Raw genomic sequence first — 21,733 nt, forward strand, 5'->3', positions numbered from 1 at the left:
GGTGTGCTTACATATGGTCTGCGGTTGTGAGGCTTGTTGGATGTACTGCCAAATTCTCTAAAATAAAGTGGAAGGCAGTTTATGGTAGATTACATTAAATTATCTGGCAACAGCTCTGGTGGACATTTCTGTAGTCAACCTGCCAATTGCACACTCCCTCAAAACTTGAGACATCTGCAGAATTGGGTTGTAATAAAACTGCACATTTTAGAGTGGCCTTTTATTGTCCTCAGCACAAGATGAACCTGTAATGATCACGCTGTTTAAATCAACTTTTTTGTATGCCTCACCTGTCAAGTGTTTGGATTATCTTGACAAATGAGAAATCCTCATTAACAGGAATGTAAACAAATTTGTGCACAATTTTAGAGGAATAATTTCTGGGATCTTTCATTTCAGCTCATGAAACACTACATGTTACGTTTATATTTTTCATTATAAATGAGATTCTTCTGATTTAAATAATTCGTTCTTATTTTGTATGTACAACACAAATATTGCGGGAAAATGGAGGCCGACGAAGGTCGTCACTAGTTACCACAGCAGCAAAGTCATAAATCCCGCCTATTTCTACAATTTGTAATTAAAATTGTATTTTAATCCAAATATTAACTACACTGCTAACAAATGAAGACCAAAAAGCAAATTTCGTTTTTCATAATTTCTTACGATATAACCAATTATGACTTTGTGGCTGTGGTAACTAGTGACCACCGCACATAAACGAGTATTTACGGTACGTCACAAGCGCAACCTCGTCAGCTGTCCGGAACCGAACAGCCAACACCAACTCAATTGTTCCGCAAGTAGTTAATTTCCTAGTTCACTCAGGGGCACACGCGTAAACTCCTGTAGCCATGTCTTTCGAATTCGCCTTTCGTTGTCGTGTTGCCTCCATTATGGAAACATTGACAGCAACAGCCTTGCAAGACATCTGCCAACTTATGGGCGAAACGTATGCTGCTCTTCGAGTGGAAATGGTGCATGAACAAAATCAAAGTTCGAGGACAAAATTGCAGGCGATGGAGAATGGGACAGGGGTGGAGAATCCAGCGAACTGCATGGAGCGCATTCAAAAACTCAGTGAGATGAAATATCTAACGATAGTTATGCCTATATGCTAATTGTCTGTATAGGAAGTGGGGAAAGCTATACAATAGCTAGCTATGTCGCCTAGTTAGCTAGCAGTCGCCTATTTATGAAAGTCCGAGAGCGCTATTATTCATGACGTCGCCTGATCCTTCAGCGCTACAGTAGGCCTATTACTGTGCTATGTAATTTCCTTAGACTATTTGTAAAGCACCTTCACTAAAGCTATTTATCCGATAAACATATACACCATCATGAGTGATGATTGCATATTTCCACTACATGTTTTTGAAGTTTCAGCCGAGTATAACCAACATTTTCAGAATCTCAAGTTTTATTTGTGTTAGCTTGCCCGGCAGGTTTGAGAAACTTCCCAGTTGTCGAGCAAATCCTAAATGAACAAGAAGCCAATGGTCTTTGGCTAGAAGGTGATCCTACTGTGGAAGACGAAGGTCCACCATCACTGGTACCAGAGGGAGAAGAGCCAGCACAGGCTCTTAGTCAGACAGACATGGTGAGTTGAGTTTGCTGATTTTGTAAAGGTAGAGGCAGGTAACTGCCAAAATAAAAGGTGAACATAGTGTCTTAATAGGGTGTTGGGCCACCAGAACACCTTCAATGCGCCTTGGAATAGATTCTACAAGTGTCTGGAACTCTACTGGAGGGATGCAACATTTATCCATGAGAAATTACATAATTTGGTGTTTTGTTGATAGTGGTGGAAAATGCTGTCTCAGGTGCCGCTCCAGAATCACCCATAAGTGTTAAATTGGGTCTAGATCTGGTGACAGAGACACATGCTCCTTTTAGACCCCTCTTTCAAAGTCCCTAACTAATGGCCAACTAGGCATATTTACACATTCCCTAAACATGATGGGTTGTTTACAGGGCCTAAAATTAGCTTTTTCGTCCACCAGCCACTAAGGTAGATTTAAAAATCTGACAGATTTTACCAGCCAATATTATCTAAAGAATTACACCAACAAAAAAGAAAATGGATGAGCATGCTTTAATGTATATGAAACAAATCTATTACTAGTAAGAAAAGTGGTATTGTTTTCATATGACCTGAATCTTTTAACCAAAATATCATAGATGAGACAAATGTTGTCACCTTGCCCTTTAAGGGCGGGAGGTTACCGTGGTAATGCTACTTGAGTCATGTTGTCACCTTGCCCTTTAAGGGCGGGAGGTTACCGTGGTAATGCTACTTGAGTCATGTTGTCACCTTGCCCTTTAAGGGCGGGAGGTTACCGTGGTAATGCTACTTGAGTCATGTTTGTGCCTGTGAGTCTGACTAGTAGCAGCTTTGTCTTTTCCCTAGCAGTTGAAATGTAAACATTGAAAATAACATTCCTTGTGAATTTTTGTATTTTTTTAAATAGCCAAGAAACATAAGGACAATGTCTCACTTAAGTAGACTTTAGTTTAAAGTCAATTAGACCAACTTGTATGCCTTACTTTCATTGTGCGCACAGCCCCCAGCCAGGCAGTGTTGCAGCGCGAGGTGGGATAGGCTATATACTGTAGGATTCATAGTTACTTGACTTTGTGCAATTCATTCACCAGCTATGACACAAAACGGCAGAAATACTATGAAAACGGCTACTGCAGCATTTATTTGACTATAAATGTGATTATACTTTGAAATGCTTGCACTTCAGAGCCCTGACCACCTGCCAATGTGGATGGTGAAATAGACATCTTACCCACCAACCCCAAAATTTACCCGCAGTTAACGGGTGTTCATTTTAGGCACAGGATGTTAACTATTTATTAACTTACGAGCCACACCTGTGTGTAAGCACCTGCTTTCAATATACTTTGTATCCCTCATTTATTCAAGTGTTTCCTTTTTTCAGTTACATGTCTCAGAGCCTCTGGCTTATGCCCAGGTTTGATTGAAAACCATGTGACCATCTCACGCCCAGCAAACGTTACAAGTCCAGTGTAGAAGGGCTGTAAGTGCAGATAGTAAGGCTTTAAATGACACTTAGATACTCTACAATCTAGGTTACAGATAAAACCTTTAGGGGTGGATTCACAAGGATTCCTAACATATGAAGATGTGTTAAATATACACAGTATACAAAACATTAAGACACCTGTTCTTTCCATGACCTGTGAATCCAGGTGAAAGCTATGATCCCTTATTTATGTAACTTGTTAAATTGACTTCAATCAGTGTAAATCAGGACTGTTAAACACAATCAGCGCAAGGCCCATATTGAAAAAACAACCAATTCGCGGGCCAGACATGACCTGTTTTTTTTAAAGAAAAATGTCAAAGAACTGGCCATTGTTTTATTTAAAAAATATGTCCCTTTATAATCACCACTTATGTACAATGAACAAAAATGAACGCAACACAAAAGCTTATTTCTCTCAAATGTTAGTGAGCATTTCTTCTTTGCCAAGATAATCCATCCACCTGACTGGTGTTGCATATCAAGAAGCTGATTAAACAGCATGATCATTGCACAGGTGCACCTTGTGCTGGGAACAAAAGGCCACTCAAATGTGCAATATTGTCACAACACAATGCCACAGATGTCTCAAGTTGAGCGTGTGTGCAATTTGCATGCTGACTGCAGGAATGTCCACCAGAGCTATTGCCAGAGAATTGCATGTTAATTTCTCTACCATAAGCCACCTCCAATGTCGTGTTAGACTTTGGCAGTACGTCCTACTGGCCTCAAAATCGCAGACCACACAACCACGCCAATACACCTGCGGGATCGTCTGAGACCAGCCACCCGGACAGCTTGTTGTCCTCACCAGGGTCTTGATCTGACTGCAGTTTGGCTTCCTAACCCACTTGCAGTGGGCAAACGCTCACCTTCGATGGCCAATGGCACACTGGAGAAATGTGCTTCTTCATGGATGAATCCCGGTTTCAACTGTACTGGGCAGATGGCGTGTATGGCGACATTTGGGCGAGTGGTTTGCTGATGTTGATAACAGTGGCCTATGGTGAGGGTTATGGTATGGGCAGGCATAAACTACGGACAACATACACAATTGCATTTTATCATTGGCAATTTGAATGCCGAGGTACCGTGACGAGATCCTGAGGCCCATTGTCATGCCATTAATCCACCGCCATCATCTCATGTTTCAGCATGATAATGTAAAGCCCCATGTTGCAAGGATCTGTACACAATTCCAAGAAGCTGAAAATGTCCTAATTCTTCCATGGAGTGCATACTCACCATTCATGGCACTCATTGAGCATGTTTGGGATGCTCTGGATCGACGTGTAAGACAATGTTCCAGTTCCCACAAATATCCAGCAACTTCGCAAAGCCACAATCAACAGCCTGATCAAATCTGAGAAGGAGATTTCATGCTGCATGAGGTAAATGGTGGTAACACCAGATACTGACTGTTTTTCTGATCCCGCCCGTACCTTTTTTTTTTTTAAAGGTATGTGACCAACAGATGCATGTCTGTATTCCCAGTCATGTGAAATCCATAGATTAGAAAAATTAATTGGGCCCCATTTGATTTATTTAAATTGACTGATTTCCTTATGAAATGTAACTCAGTAAAATCATTGAAAATGTTACTGTATAAAAATATAAATGCATGTAAGATTAGTGGAATCTGTGTGGGTAGCTGGACAGGTAGGATGACTGACAGTGAGGGTGAACAGGTGGTCAGGTGACAGAGGAATGGATGAGACTGAGGCAGGAATTCCTTTAACCATAAAGTGGTATATTTACTGAGTAGTCTGTGCTACATAACAAAATGAAACAGAACAGGTATCCAAACAAATTCATAATCAAAGATCAAATCATAAATCATTCATTATTAACATAATTTAGGGTATTCAACAATCCAGTTCATTAATAAGTCAATAGGAATCGTCGGTGAATAATTTAGGCTCATAGCTATCATAAATCATGAAAGAAAAATAAACAGTGATCGGTTATTCAATCCATAATCGCCGTTAGTGGGATATCAGTCGATTAGTTCAACAATGACTTTCTTCACCCTTTCAAGTGTACATGTAATTTCATTACATATTAACCATATCGCTCGCATAATTGGCCTATTATGAGCCGTAGGGCCGTGTTCATTGATCATTTACATTACACAATATGTTTGAAGCGTGCGCTCCAAGCCGCGCTCCGCGGTAATAACTCTAAACAACAACTGGTGGCCCACTCTCCCGATCGCAACAGATAGTTCAGATGAACGGTAACAGAGTCGGTGGACTTACGTGGATTCATGGACGCACAGAACTTCTGGATTAGACAGACAGAGTGAAGGAAGAGAAAACAAGGTGATGGCGATTTCCTCCTTTTATGGAGTGGAGCTCTGTCGGACATTTCCACCTGACCTAATTAAAGCGCAACCTGGCCCAGCTGAGTAAGTGGCAATGAATTAAAGGATTATTCCACCAACTCCATGGGCCTTTTCTACAGTGTACGTAGGATGCTGTTTATAGAGTTTTTCACATTAAAATAAAAGAGCAATAATACATTTTCCCCTCTGATAAACGGGACACACGAAGTCGCGCCATTGACATAGATTTACATATATATTTTTTTACTTTTAATTAACTGGGCAAGTCAGTTAAGAACAAATTCTTGTTTACAATGATGGCCTATCCCAGACAAACCGAGACGATGCTGGGCCAATTGTGCGCCGCCCTATGGGACTCACAATCACGGCCGAATGTGATACTGTAGTGACGCCTATTGCACTGACATGCAGTGCCTTAGACCGCTGTGCCACTCGGGAGCCCAATTCACCGACGTAAACCCATCATGCTGTAATTTCATAAAGCAGATGATTTAACTGTTGACTCATTTATACTTGCTTGTATGAACTATTTCCCTTTAGTAATTTATAACTGAGAATCCTTTGACATTTTGACAACTCGGATGACATTTTCTGTAGGCTGCAGCAATGACCCACTGGAACCGAAACTTGGCATGAACATTTAGCCTACAAGACGTCTTAAATGTAATGTCTGGTACATGATTCAGTCAGTGCCATTAGTGATGATATGACAAGGCGCTGGCTTGTGGGTCTGGGATGAGGGCAAAAGGGGGTACATCTCAATATTAGGAAGGTGTTCTTAATGTTTTGTACACTCAGTGTATTCCATGTGTTTGACATATTCCATTATTTTGGTGTCATTCCCCCTGTAATGTTTTCTATTGGTTTATTTATTTTATTTTTTAATTAAAACGACAAAGATGTCAGTAACCATTTTATTATTGATCTACTAGTTTAATTAAAGGTTGTCTTTTGGAAGGGGGTGGAGACATGGCCTGCACCACCAGTCATCAAACAGGAGGAAATGGATGATGACAACATGGAGTCTCAAGGTCAGTTTCATCTATTATTCTAATCTATGTTCAATACAAAAGCACAGACTAGCTCAACTACACTAACTTGTAACAATTATAGTCACTGTGTGTTGTTGGTGACTTCCTCTCCAGCGTACGACAAGTGGATTCCATTGACACACGGGGCCAATCAGAATATCACAGGAGAAAGTGATGAGGACGAGAGAAGTCAAGCCTCTGGGGGATCCAGAGAACTTGGACTCGACGACTTCAAGACGGAACAGAGTCCATTGCTAGTGTCAGCTGAGGATGCTGCCGCACCCACAAAGAAGAAATATGATAAAAGGTACACCTGTGAAATATGTGGAAAGACTGAGAACAAGAAAGCCAGAATGACGAGTCACATGCGAAAGCACACAGGGTTGCCCTTTAACTGCGATATCTGTGGCGAGAAATTCCAGTGTCAGAAATTATTGACCAGACACAAGCGCTCCAATCACTACACAGGGATCATCTACAGTTGCTCTGTATGCGGAAAAACGTTCATGCAGGTCACGTCTCGCGACACGCATGAGCGTGGTCACACAGGAAAAAACTATTGGTGCTCAGACTGTGGCGAGACGTTCAAGGAGCGCCAGGAGCGCGACACACATGAGTGTATTGTTTACAAGGGAGACCGGCCCTTCAGCTGCTCCGAGTGCAACAAGGACTTTGAAAGACAGTACCATCTCAAAAAACACCAGCTGGAAAAACACCCTCTAATGGTGGGCCAGACTGTTGAACCTGAGTCCAAGGACATTGAGGACAAACAGAGTCAGTTGTTTGAGTCTGAGAGTTCTGAGGCACCCACTCGTTTCACCTGTGACATATGTGGAATGACTATTATGAATAAAGGCAACATCAACAGACACATGTTAACACACACAAAGAAGCCCTTTAGTTGCGATATCTGTGGTGAGAATTTTAAGCGCAAAGCCCAATTTACCCGACATCAGGGAAAACATGCGAGAGTTGAGAAAGTAGAAAAACCCTACAGTTGCACTGTGTGCGGAATGACGTTTGTATATTCTAAAATGCTTATCAGCCATGAGCGCGAACATATTGGAGAAGATTGTTGTTCAGACTGTGGCAAGACGTTCAAGGAGCGCCAGGAACGCGACACGCACGAGTGCACTGTTTACAAAGGAGACCGGCCCTTCAGATGCTCAGAGTGCAACAAGGACTTTGAAAGGCAGTACCATCTCAAAAAACACCAGCTGGAAAAACACCCTCTATTAGTGGACCAGACTGTCGACCCAGAACCTGAGTCCAAACACTTTGAGGACCAACAGAGTCAGTCGTTTGAGTCAGCGGAGAGTTCTGAGACTGAGGCACCCACGCGTTTCACCTGTGACATATGTGGTATGATTATTATAAATAAAGGCAACATCAACAGACACATGTTAATACACAAAAAGAAGCCCTTTAGTTGTGATATCTGTGGTGAGAATTTTAAGCGCCACACCTGTTTAGCCAAACATCAAGGAAAACACTCGAGTGTTGAGGAGAAAATAGAACCATACAGTTGCTCTGTGTGTGGAATGATGTTTGTATATCCTAAAATGCGTGACAACCATGAATGCAAACACATTGGAGAAGACTTCTGGTGCTCAGGATGTGACAAGACGTTCAAGGAGCGAGGGGATCGCGATGTGCACAAGTGCATTGTTTACAAGGGAGACCGACCCTTCAGATGCGCAGAGTGCAATGAGGACTTTCAAAGACAGTACCATCTCAAAAGACACCAGCTGGAAAAACACCCTCTAAAAGGTGGACCAGCCACATCCCAGTCATGATACTGTGATGGTAGTACAGGGAGCACAGCCTTCAAATGACAACGACCCTAAGGCCGATATGAGTACGGTAGGTGGAAAAGTTCCAGTAACATAACCTGAGTTTAAGTTGACACAAGTGAAATGGCTTCAACTGAATTAAGTTGTTTTGTTAAGTACAAAAAGGATAGACATGAAATTGAATGAAGGGGTGTTGGAAATAGTGTGTAGAACAGCGATGGGATTCAATCCCACACAGGCGGGGGAATCGCATCTCCGCCTTTACTGCACAACTAACTTCAGGCACCTGGATGATGTTTGACAGCCATCTTTAATGCTCATTTTGGGCCTAGATTCGATCTGGACTGTTACAGCGCGCTTCACGTTTTAAATGATGTTTCCGATTGAGCCAAAATATGCAGCATTTAACGTGAATAGATTAATTCCCAAACCACCCCTTCGCCCCTACCAACTCACTCGGAGGGCCCTCCGTTGTCACATGTTGCTGTCGAAACTCCCGAGGGTGCCTTCCAAAGAGGCGAGGCGATCAATAAACTGTCCACTTCGGGACACACTCGTGGGTATACTGATGATTTGTCAGGACTGATGGTTTGTTTACATAGCAGGTTAGGATAATTAACGTAGTAGGTTAGGAAAAGGGTTAGAGTTAGGCTTAACTAAAATGCTACAGTTGTCAACAACTAGATGGTGCTGTAGGTCTACTCCGTCTGGCCACAAGCATCTAAACCATCAGCTATGTCAGGGGTTTCCAAACGTTTTCCCTCAGACCCCCCACCCCCTCCAACAATGGGGAACATCCTGCACCCCACGTCTATTTTCTAAGTATATTTCTCTGTTCACACTCTTGATGGTGGGGAGAATTTTGCAGGTTTAAAGCTCATTTGTATTATTCTATACATTTAGCCAAATCTGTGTGTTCATGTGATTTGAGTGACTCAAACATTACAACAATCTTGACAAAGGGTTGTATTAGAGTTGTTAATCAAAATGGAATTGAGAAATATTTCTTGTGACTCTGTGATTTCAGTAACAGCATTTATTTTTTTAAGGTTTGTCAACTCGATATGTTCTTGCTTATTGAGAGGAATAAAAATGTGTAAACACCTGTGATATCGTTTCGTTTAATTATTTGCATGTACAATTCAAATACTGGATCAGCTTGTCAAATTGAGGAGGCAGATAAACGAGTGTTTACGGTATATCACCGGTGCAACCTCGTTAGTTGTCCGGAACCAAACGGCCATCAGTAATTCAAACGCTCCAACAGTAACTTCACACGCTGCAAAAATTAGCGCGGTTAGTGAATTTTGTAGCCATGTCTTTCGAACTAGCTTTTGGTTCTCGTGTTGCCTCCATTATGAAAACTTTGACAGAAAAAGCCGTGCAAGACATCTGTCAACTTATGGGAGAAACTTATGCTGCTCTAAGAGTGGAAATGTTGCATGAACAAAACCAAAGATCGATAAAGTTACAGGCGATTGAGAATAACATCCGGAAGGAGAAGCCAGCGAACTGCATGGAGATCATTCAAAAACCAGGTGAGTCATAGTTAGCTACGTTGGTTATGGGTATAGGCTGTGTCTGTAGGAAGCTTGCCTACAATTAGCTAGCTAGGTAGCCAGCCATGTCACTTCCTCACTTGAAGCCTACAGTAACTAAGGTTACACATCTCCTGGTCGAAAAGGTTATCTAATAGTCAACTGGGGGACGCTCTAGCTCCAAGTCTGGACAGTAACTAGCCTCAACGATTCCGGGAGACTCGTCTCTAACATGTGACGTTACGTTAGGCTCACTTTTTGTTAACAGTCCCATCACAAGTCAGACTGTTGAATAAACTTGATTTTTACCAGTTGCCTGCTGATTTTGGTCCTTATGTTGGAGGTAATCTGAGACAATACGCTGGTCTGTATGTCGTTTTGTCTTTCTGGTTCGTATTTTCAGTGCTAACGCAATTCGCACACCACTTGCACAATTTGTCAATGGCAGAGTTTAACCGAAGCACAGACCAAACATTGTCCCACGCAATCACCTGGTAAATTTCACAAACACATCCAGTTGATGAAGAGGGAATGCGCTTTGGTTGACAACGTTCGGCTATTGTTTACATATTGTGCATCAAGTGAAATGCGTCAGGAGATGGAAAATACAAGCAACATAACCTACTGGTGCAGCAAAAAGTCGGGTTAACGCTTTCCACTTCCTACCGCTAAAAGGACCAACGGACAACCGGTAAAGTAGGTTAAATTAGCATTGTATTCACAATTCTGGCTTGTAAAGACTTGCATCTTTTTTTTTTTACAGCAACTTATTTCTGACAAATGTCCATGAAGTAACCTTGGTAACAGTCTGTTGCCAGTAACGTTAGTATGCGGATTACTATGCTATCATCTCCTTAGTGAAACGTTACAATAGTAGCTATAACAAATGCAACCCAGTTCTCAGAAAAACATAGTTACGGCATCCTGCCATAAGTGATGATTGCATATGTCCACTATGTTTGGGAAATCTGAGCTTCGATATCCCAGTTTTGTGTTGAACATTTTTTTTAAAAATCTGTATTTGTATGTTAGCTTCCCCAACAGGTTTGAGAAACTTCCCCGTCGTGGAGCAAATCCTCAATGAACAAGAGGCCAATAGTCTTTGGCTAGAAGCTGACCCTACTGTGGAAGAGGAAGGTCCACAGTCACTGGTACCAGAGGAAGAACAGCCATCACAGGCTTTTGGTCAGATGACAGACAAGGTGAGTTTAGCTTGTGGTTTGGCTGCCGATTTAGATATGTCTCGGAGCTGCGCTGACTACGCCCAGCCAGATGTCATTGAAAACCATGCAAACGTTTCAAGTCCTGTGTAGCAGGCCTGTAACTGCGAGTAACAAGGCTTTGAATGACACCTAGGCAAGCTCTATACTGTCTAGGCTACAGATGATAAAACGTTTAGGGCTCCCAAGGATTCTCATTTAAACATAAATGCCCTTCTGAAGACATTTGTGTAAAATATATTCCATAATTTGTGTTAAACATATTCCATTATTTTGCCGTCATTCCCCCTGTTTTTGTAATATTAAAAAAAATGCTAGTGTTGGTGTAATTGTTGCTGTATGATCAGTTTAATAACAGCATTGGTTGTCTTTTGGAAGGGGGTGGAGACATGGCCTGCACCACCTGTCATCAAACAGGAGGAAATGGATGATGACAACATGGACTCTCAAGGTCAGTTGATGCTATTATTTTAATATATGTTTAATACAAAAAGCACAGGCAAACTCTGCAGCATGAGTTATTCTTAGCTTCTGTATTAGCCACTGAGAAATATCCCTGTGAAATGTATTGTTGGTGACTTCCTTTCCAGGTTATGGCAAGGAGATTCCAGAGACTCACAAGGCCAACCAGAATATCACAGGAGAAAGTGATGAGCCAGACAGAAGTCAAGCCTCTGGGGGATCCAGAGAACTTGGACTCGACGACTTCAAGAGAGAACAGAGTCCGTCGCTGGTGTCAGCTGAGGATGCTGCGGTACCCATGAAGAAGAAATGTAATAAAAGGTACAGATGTGAAATATGTGGAAAGACTGAGAGAAAAAAACGCAGAATGACAAGTCACATGATAACACACACAGGGATTCCCTTTAGCTGCGATATCTGTGGTGAGAAATTCAAGTTTCAGAATTATTTGACCAGGCACCAGCGATCCAAACACACAGTGAAAACCTACAGTTGCTCTGTGTGCGAAAAAGCCTTCCTGCAGGCCACATCTCGCGACACACATGAGCGTGGTCATGCTGGAAAAAACTGTTGGTGCTCAGACTGTGGCGAGACGTTCAGGCAGCGCGGGGATCGTAATGCGCACGAGTGCTTTGATTACAAAAGAGAAGGTCCCTTCAGCTGTTCCGAGTGCAGTGAAGCCTTTCAAAGGCAGTACCATCTCAAAAGACACCAGCTGGAAAAACACCCTCTAATGGTGGAGCAGAATGTCAACCCAGAAAATAGAGTTGAGGAGAAAAGCGAAAAACCTTGCAGTTGCTCTGTGTGTGGAATGATGTTTGTATATCCTAAATCGCGTGACAGCCATGAACGCCAACACATTGGAGAAGACTACTGGTGCTCAGGATGTGGCAAGACTTTCAAGGAGCGCCAGGATCGCGATACGCACGAGTGCATTGTTTATAAGGGAGACCGGGCCTTCAGATGCTCAGAGTGCAATGAGGACTTTGAAAGACAGTACCATCTCAAAAGACACCAGCTGGAAAAACACCCTCTAATGGTGGACCAGCCACATCCCGGTCATGATACGTAATATTTTTTTTTCACCATACAGAACGGACGCACACAAACATCCACAACATCACCATGCCCAGACCTAACTGCTCACACCCCCATCCTCAGCGCCTGCCTCAAACTGCACCATTTTGTCTCTCTCCATTGTTCAACATTTAGATGATAAAGCATTTGACCTTTCCATTGTTAACGATGGAGGATCGGTTGATTTACAGTTTAAGTATTTACGTTAAGATGATTGACGAGAAAAGTATCGTCCAACACATTGGGTATCTCCCTGCACCCTCGTATTCCATGGCTTGAAATATGCAGACAGATGGATTAAAAGTACATTAATTTACATTGTAATACTTCTGACAGCGAACTTTATAACTCCGCCTGTAACTTTGACTTTATAGCATTCCCAGAAGGCATGGATTGTTAGTTTTACACTTAAGACATGATTTTGCTGTTGTGCTGTAGAATTTGTGAATTCAATACATTAGTTAATAATGGATTAAGTGTACATTTTTGTTAATTGTAATTTCATTATGTTCCAACATTCCCTCCAATTTGGGCTCTATTGGCACAAAAGGGGAGCTGTCATAATTCCCATAAAACCTAGGGGTCAAACAGGGAAATGTTTGCAGTTATTTTTTCCATAATTTTTCCCATGGGGGATTTTAGAAACACTTAATAAGGGCTGTGTGTTGTGTAGGCTTACCCAGGTGGGACATTTTGATAACCATGTAATTCTCTCTCGGACAAGGTGACTTATCAATATGGCTCTATTTACTGATTCTAAAATGCTAATTAGCATCAAAGTATACATTATGCAAAACTACAAATCCCTGCACGTCATCTCTAGCTGACACCTTTGTTAACAGGTAGTGTCAATTTAAAACTTGCACAAGACGGTTAATAGAATTGTCAATTTAAGAAATATTATTCATTACTACATTTAGCTAACATTAGATAGTTATTCTAGAGATTATTACCTTTGCCTTGATTCGGCAGCCTTGTCCAGATCATCATGGTATTTGTAGTTTATGATACCCATCAATTTAGAACACACTGGTGACTTGAATGAGGCAATTCATGTTCCACTTAAATAATAAAATGAGCATGAAATTCAAAACAAATCCCCCTGTTTTACAAGATATAAACCTCCGTAACAGTTACACATTTTCATTTGGAAAGTATTACATCTTTTACATGTGTCATGTCTCAATCTGCCATAAATGCACATGGCCTATAATCAGGCTCCTGCCATTACTTTGTGTGAAATTGCACCAATTCAATAACTCTGTGCCTTATGTGATTTCACTTCGCTCTGAAGCTGCCAGTGTTGCTGTAACGAAGTATCTAATTAATTAGCAGGTTAGAAAGACTAATGTAGCAGGTTAGGAGAATGAGGTTAAGGTTAGGAAAAGGGATAGTTAGGGACAACAGTTGCTGACAACTAGCTAAACCTAACGGGACAACTAGATGGAGCTGTAGGCCTACTCCATCTAGCCACAACCATCAGCTTTGCAAACAAACCATCAGTCCCGACAAACCATCCAGTGAAGTCTGAGGGGAGGACGGCTCATAATAGCATGTAATTTGCTACGATTCCACTCCAGCCATTACCACGAGCCCATCCTCCACAATTAAGGTGCCACCAACCACCTGTGAAACCATCAGTATAACACCTGTCTTAATTGATTTTAGGGTGTATTGTGTTACCTGCAATTGTGTATTCTTTTGAATATTGTATTGCTTTAGCAATATTGGATTGTCCCTTTTCATATATATATATATTCTGAACAGCAAGGGTTGTGGAAGAACAGTTGATCAAAATGAAGGAAATTTGATTTTTCTTGACTCATCAGGGGTTTCAGTAACAGTATTTTTTTTTTCAAAGGTTTGTCAACCCAATATGTTCTTGCTTTCTGAGAGGAATAAAGATTTGTCAACCTGTTATATCGTTTAATTTTATTATTTTGCATGTATAACACATATTCAAACAGTTGGTGAAATTAAGGAGGCAGATAAGTGTTTACGGTATATCACCGGGGCAACCTCGTCAGCTGTCCGGAACCAAACGGCCACCAGCAATTCAGAGGTTCCACCACAGACAGAAGGGTTTAGTTTTAATTTAACAGATTTGGCTCCACGGTCATTTCATTCTAGCACACTAGCTAACATTTACAAAGTTAAATTAGCCATGTCTGTCGAACTCTCTTTTCGTTCTCGTGTTTCCACCATTTTAGAAACGTTGACAGAAAAAGCCTTGCAAGACATTTGTCAACTTATGGGAGAAACTTGTGCTGCTCTTCGAGTAGAAATGTTGCATGAACAAAACCAAAGATCGACAAAGTCGCAGGTGATGGAGAATGTCATCGGGAAGGAGAAGCCAGCGAACTGCACGGACAGCCGTAAAACACCCGGTGAGTAATGACTCGAAAAATGAGGTATTATGCGTATAGGTTATTTGTCTGTGCAGGAAGCTCGGATACAATTACTTCCCCAGGTGTTGGCTAGCTCGCTAGTGGACTTCGCTCCAGGTGACCTTTGTCGTCATATCTCCCGGCGCGAAGAGGATGGCTAGCTAGCTAGCAGTCGCCTGTCTGACGGACGGACGTCCTGGCTCCAATACTGGCTTGTATTTAGCGGACTAAACTCCACTCCATGGTGAAAGATTAACTTCCTCCACCAGGAAGTGGAGTTTAGTCTGAGAGCCAGTAATAGGCCTATTGCTTAGCTCAAATAATTTCTTTGGTGAATGGTACTATATAGCAAATACTATCTATTTCTCGGATAAACATAGCTTCCATTATGGTTATGAAATCTGAGCCTCGTTAACCCTTTTTTGTGTTGAACCACATTTTCAGAGAATATACAACTATATTTGTATGTTTGCTCCCCCACCAGGTTTGAGAAACTTCTCAGTCCTTGATCAAATCCGCAATGAACAAGAGGCCAATGGTATTTGGCAAGAACGTGATCCTACTGTGGAAGATAAAAGTCCACCATCACTGGTACCAGAGGGAGAAGAGCCAGCACAGCCTCTTAGTCAGACAACAGACATGGTGAGTTGCACTTGTGGTTTGGCCGTCGATTCTGTAAGGGTAAATCTGTATCTCAGAGCCGCGCTGTTTACACACAGGTTTAATTGAAAACCATGTGAGCATCTCACACCCAGTTAAAGTTACATGTACAATATAGCAGGCCTGTAACTAAATCGTACCATAAGGCTTTGAATGACAACTAGATAAACGCTATATATCATCTAGGCTACAGATGAAACGTTTTAGGTCTGGTTCCACAATGGTTTTCCTGTAAAGGTGAAAGTTCACTTTATTTGAACAAAATCTCTCTCTTCGATGCATGTTATAGAAGTGCGATCTCACTTGTTTTTGAGAACCTTACCCCTTCAGCGATATACTACCTCATGCTCGTTCAGCAGTTGTAGGGGCACAGAAAAATAATGATCAAAGGCTAAAAAAAAGACCGAAATACGGAATTTTAGAAACGACAACGCTGTCAGTATAGTGATGCAGGTCTTTAGATGTTATACACATGTAAGTGTAAATCCGAACTGTGTCCACAATGTTAAATATTACATTTTGTGTGACTCCAGCTGCGTCTCCTACCAGCTGGGCTGCTTCTCGGTGTAGTCAGCACAGCTAGTTTAAAACATGCCCTTCCAAAGAAATGTATGTGTTCAACATATGACATGACACCAAAATCATGTAATTCCCCTTGTATTGTAAATAAATAAAAGTTATGTAACCCACAGAAAGGTGGGTTTAGTAAAAGCTGATCAGTTAATGACATTCATTGTCTTTTGGAAGGGGATGGAGACATTGCCAGTACCACTGCTCATAAAACAGGAGGATGATGACATGGAGTCTCAAGGTCAGTTAAAGCTATTATTCTAATCTAGGTTAAATACAAAAAGCTCAGACAAGCCCTGCAGCATGAGCTATACTCTTCTTTGAAACAATTATAGCTTCTGTGTTGGCCATTATGATGGTCACTGTGAAATGTATTGTTGGTGACTTCCTTTCCAGGTTATGGCGAGTGGATTCCAGAGACTCACAAGGCCAACCAGAATATCAGGGGAGAAAGTGATGAGGACGAGACAAGTCCAGCCTCTGCGGGATCCAAAGAACTTGGACTCGACGACTTCAAGGGAGAACAGAGTCCGTTGCTGGTGTCAACTGAGGATACTGCGACACCCATAAAGAAGAAATATAATAATATAAAAATGTACGGGAAGATTGAGACCAAGAAAGGCACAATGACAAGTCACATGACAAGTCACAAGCACACAGGGCTGCCCTTCAGCTGTGATATCTGTGGCGAGAAATTCAAGCTTCGAGACTTCTTGACCAGACACAAGCGCTCCAATCACTACACAGGGATCATCTACAGCTGCTCTGTGTGCGAAAAAACCTTCCTGCAGGCCACATCCCGCGACACGCATGAGCGTGGTCACACTGGAAAAAACTATTGGTGCTCAGACTGTGGCGAGACGTTCAAGGAGCGCCAGGAGCGCGACACACATGAGTGTATTGTTTACAAGGGAGACCGACCCTTCAGCTGCTCCGAGTGCAACAAGGACTTTGAAAGACAGTACCATCTCAAAAAACACCAGCTGGAAAAACACCCTCTAATGGTGGACCAGACTGTCCACTATAAATCCAGATGCTCTGTGTGTGGAAAAGTGTTCATGTACATCAAATGGTTAATCAAGCATGAGCGCACTCACAGGGAAAAAAATGAGCGCAGGGATCGTGGCCCACACGAGTCCATTGTTGAAGATCCTATCAACAAACAACTTGAGTCAAAGGACCTAGAGGGTCAGTTGGAGTCAGTTGAGAGTTCTGAGGCACCCATAAGGAGTGAAATGATACGCTACACTTGTGAAATATGTGGAACAACTTGGGCGACTAAAAGTAGCATGCGCAGGTCACATGGTAATACACAAAAAGAAGCACTATACCTGCGATGTCTGTGGCAAGGTATTTAGGCTCAAATCCCTGTTCACAATACATCAGCTCAGACAAGGGATTTAAAAGTCAGTACCATCTTGAAAAACACCCTTTAAAGGTGGAGCAGCCATGTTCTGATCATGATACTGCCATGGTAGCTCAGGGAGCACAGCCTTCTACTGACAGTGACTTAAAGACAGATATGAGTACCCTAGGTGGTTCAAGTTCAGGTCCCACAGACTAAGTTGAACAGCGATCACAGTAACAATGTCAAAAACAACGTGTTCCTATAGAAGTCGAGGAAGCACAGCCTACGCCTGCCTTAAAATGGCTGCTCACTTTTTGTCCCCACTGAAGATGACAAGTTAAATGGCTTCAACTGAATGAAGTTGTTTTATAAAGTACAAAACGTTTACACATGAATAAAGGGCCAATGGAGAGTGGGGGAAGTGTGTAGAACAGCTACGGGGCTGGAATTAGACGGGACTAGACTGGCAGGGGATTACATATGCGCAGAGGGTGGTGGGCTTCACTGCACATCGTTCCTCGGGCACCTGGATGATCTTTTTAAGCAATTATTTGATTCTAATCCTCATGTAAATTTATTTTAGGCTGAATTTTGTTACTTGCAGCTTGGATTTTACACCCTTCTGGAGAGAGGGGTGTAATTGCGGCCTGCAATTCGGGGGTCTTCCTGCATATGGGTGTTTGTATCTGCAGGAACCCCTCTTTATACTTCTATGCTTAAGCTAGGACTCCAGGTACACAGGCTGGAGGCGTGGTTCTGTGCAGGAAGTTGTCAAGGAAGTGAGTTTGTTTGTACAGGACTTCCCGCCCCCACCTACATCAACCAATCGTGTCATTGCAGAGCTATACAGGTAAATCCAGAATATTATAGGTGTCACTTAAACACAAGCCACATGCTGGAATGCACACAAGCAGTAACGCCCCGCGATCACACACTTGAATCTGGACAGCAAGGGTTGGTTGTAGAAGCAATGTAAATCAAAATGAGGTAAATTATAGATCTTCTGACTTACCAGTTACAGATTTCCTTTTAAGGGTTTTTCAATTTTACCTTTTTGGGGGGGGGGGGTAAATCTGTTAACGTGATATCTTGACATGGTTATTTTACAAATATTGATAGCTGGTAAAATGAAGGTGGTGAATAAACTACTATTTACGCTGTGTCACTGGCGCAACTTTCAACACCAACTCAACTGCGCCAGTAATTTCGTTCTCACTGGGAGAATCTCAGGCGCTTACTCCTCGCGTCCGTTCTCCTCAAAACCCATTGGAGTCAGTCACATCACATGCATCTCCTTAATGTTTGTAGCCATGTCTTTCAAACTCGCCTTTCGTTGTCGTGTTGCCTCCATTATGGAAACTTTGAAAGCAACAGCCTTGCAAGACATCTGTCAACTAATGCGAGAAACCTATGCTGCTCTTGGAGTGGAAATGGTGCATGAACAAAATCAAAGTTCAAGGATAAAGACAAAGCTGCAGGCGATGGAGAATAGCAGCTGGACGGAGAAGCCAGCAATATGCAGGGAGAGAATGCAAAACCTCGGTGGGATTAAATAAATACAGACAGTTATGAGTATAGGTTGATTACAAATAGGCTATAGCTGGCGTTGTGTTATTTCCCCACTTGCAAGATAGCGAGCTAGCAGTCTGCCTCCCTGACTGAATGTGTGGTCTGTGGGGGGTGCCCTGGCTCTGTAAAGTAAAGTATTCAGGACAAGCAGTGAAAAGATGCTTTACAAATACAATACAATCTATTTTCCATATAATTGTCATGAGTGCTGATGGCCTATATTTCCACTATGTTGTGTGAAATCTGAGCGTCGTTATCCCTGTATTTTCTTGAACCAGATTTGAAGGAAATCTGTATTTGTTTGTTGGCTCCCCCACCAGGTTTGAGAAACTTCCCAGTCGTTGATCAAATCCTCAATGAACAGGAGGCCAATGGTATTTGGCTAGAACGTGATCCTACTGTGGAAGACAAAGGTCCACCATCACTGGTACCAGAGGGAGAAGAGACAGCACAGCCTCTTAGTCAGACAACAGACATGGTGAGTTGAGCTTGTGGTTTGGCTGTTGATTTTTGTAAGGGTAAATATGTATCTCAGAGCTGCGCTGTTTACACAGGTTTAATTGAAAACCATGTGAGCATCTCAAGCCTAGCAAAAGTTACACATCCAGTGTAGCAGGCTTGTAACTAAATAGTACACTAAGGCTTTGAATGACACCTAAATAAACTCTATATACCATCTAGGATACAGATGAAACGTTTTAGGGTTGGTTTCCCAAGGATTCTCCTTTAAACATTAAATATATAAATACCCTTCTTGTGTTCAACATATAGTTTATTGAATCCTTTTTTTAAACCACAAGATACTTGTATCTGTTGCTGTGTGATCTACTAGCTTAAAAGCTGATAACATCATTGGTTGTCTTTTGGAAGGGGGTGGAGACATTGCCAGTATCGCCTGTCATAAAACAGGAGGATGATGATGACAACATGGAGTCTCAAGGTCAGTTGAAGCTATTATTGTAATTTATGTTCAATACAAAAAGCACAACTCTGCAGCATGAGCTATACTCTTCTTTGAAACAATTAGAGCTTCTATATTGGCCAATATGATGGATCACTCTGAAGCATCCCTGTGAAATGTGATGTTGGTGACTTCCTTTCCAGGTTACAGCGTGTGGATTCGAGACTCACAAGGCCAATCAGAATATCAGGGGAGAAAGTGATGAGGAAGAGAGAAGTCCAGCCTCTGGGGGATCCAGAGAACTTGGACTCGACGACTTCAAGAGAGAACAGAGTCCGTTGCTGGTGTCAGCTGAGGATGCTGCATGTGGGCGCTCTTGCATCTTCAGTTAGGACTCTGGTTAACAGGCCGGGGGCGACACTGGTAGCTAGCTTGGTCACTGCTAGACAGTGTCCTGTGTTTCCACCGCATTCTGTTTGTGTTACGGCGCTAGCTAGAACTCCGGTACACAGGCATGGGCAACACCACCACCAGTAGCTAGCTAGTACAGCGGTAGACCGTGTTCTTCTTCCCCGTCCGCCGAGCACTGCTTTTCCGCACTTCTGTTGATGTTACTGTGTCTGTTGTATTTTTTTTCCATCACTTCCTCACAGCGCTTTGATAAAGAGAAGCGTGGGTTGGCTGGTATATCTGCTTTCCAATGCATTAACAGATTACATATAACGTTACATTTTAAGCTAAAACATTGCACATAAATTATACTACAATGATGTCATAGCCTAAACAAAAAAATGAATACTTTTATTTGACCCACATTTTAATCAGCTAGATAGACCAAGGGAAATCCAGGAGATCAAAAGTGCCACTTAAACACAAGCCACATGCAGGAACCAATGGGATGCTTGTGGCGGGCATTCCTGCAGATGCAGGAACACCACATTGTTGGTCTGCAATCACAGACTATTGAATATGGACAGCAAGGGTTGTACAAGCAATGTTGTGTTTTTATATTTTTTGTTTAGTATACATGTAAATTGTTGGTCTGATGTTTCATGAGATGAAATAAATCACAAATGTTCCATATGCAAAAAAAAATCATATTTCTCATTTTGTGCACAAATTTGTTTACATCTATGTTAGTGGGCATTTATCTTGACAGGTGTGGCATATTAAACAGTGTGATCATTACACAGGTGCGTCTTGTGCTGGGGACAATAAAAGGTTACACAACACAGTGCCACAGATGTTGTCTAAAGGTGAGGGAATATGCAACTGGCATTCAATGTTCAGTTCTCTACCATAAGTCGCCTCCACCATAATTTCAGAGAATTTGGCAGTACGTTCAACATGCCTCAACCGCAAACCACGCCATCCCAGGACCTCCATATCCAGGATTGTCTGAGGGGGTGCGGAGTATTTCTGTCTGCAATAATAACGCCTATTTAAGGGGAAAAACTCATTCTAGTTGGCTGGGCCTGGCTACCAAGGGGGTAGTTTTATGCCCTCCCAAGGGGCTGTGCCCCTGCCCAGTTATTTGAAATCCATAGATTAGGGCCTAATATGTTTATTTCCATTGACTGATTTCCTTATGAACTGTAACTCAGTAAAATCTTTGAAATTGTTGCATGTTTAGTGTATATTTTTGTTCAGTGATGGAATTGATAGATCTTTCTTCTGACTTATCAGCTGTTCCAGTAACAGCTTTCCTTTAGGTTTGTCAACTTTAAAAAACATTTGGAGGAATAAAAATCAGACAGTGATATTTAAATGTGATTAT

The 21,733-nt window shown here is 42.0% G+C and overlaps 1 protein-coding gene across 9 annotated transcripts; it reads left to right on the forward strand.

The window, feature by feature from the left end:
* Positions 1-779: 779 nt before the first annotated feature.
* LOC106602186 (zinc finger protein 629) lies at positions 780-20,326 on the forward strand. 9 transcript variants are annotated; one of them, XM_014194671.2, is made up of 10 exons: positions 9,446-9,762; positions 10,795-10,964; positions 11,361-11,433; positions 11,573-14,908; positions 15,393-15,550; positions 16,316-16,379; positions 16,535-17,488; positions 19,376-19,533; positions 19,926-19,995; positions 20,160-20,326. In XM_014194671.2, the coding sequence occupies exons 4-10, from the start codon at positions 14,686-14,688 to the stop codon at positions 20,216-20,218; spliced, it is 1,686 nt and encodes a 561-aa protein (XP_014050146.2). In that variant the 5' UTR covers positions 9,446-9,762; positions 10,795-10,964; positions 11,361-11,433; positions 11,573-14,685; the 3' UTR covers positions 20,219-20,326. The 9 variants fall into 9 exon arrangements, 6 of the variants coding, with proteins under 6 accessions (XP_014050146.2, XP_014050147.2, XP_014050149.2 ...); XM_014194672.2 differs by having other exon boundaries at positions 9,447-9,762; positions 16,535-17,443; XM_014194674.2 differs by having other exon boundaries at positions 9,449-9,762; positions 16,535-17,326.
* Positions 20,327-21,733: the final 1,407 nt, after the last annotated feature.

This window comes from Salmo salar, chromosome ssa04 (genome assembly GCF_905237065.1).
Source record: "Salmo salar chromosome ssa04, Ssal_v3.1, whole genome shotgun sequence".
Taxonomy (NCBI): Eukaryota; Metazoa; Chordata; class Actinopteri; order Salmoniformes; family Salmonidae; genus Salmo; species Salmo salar.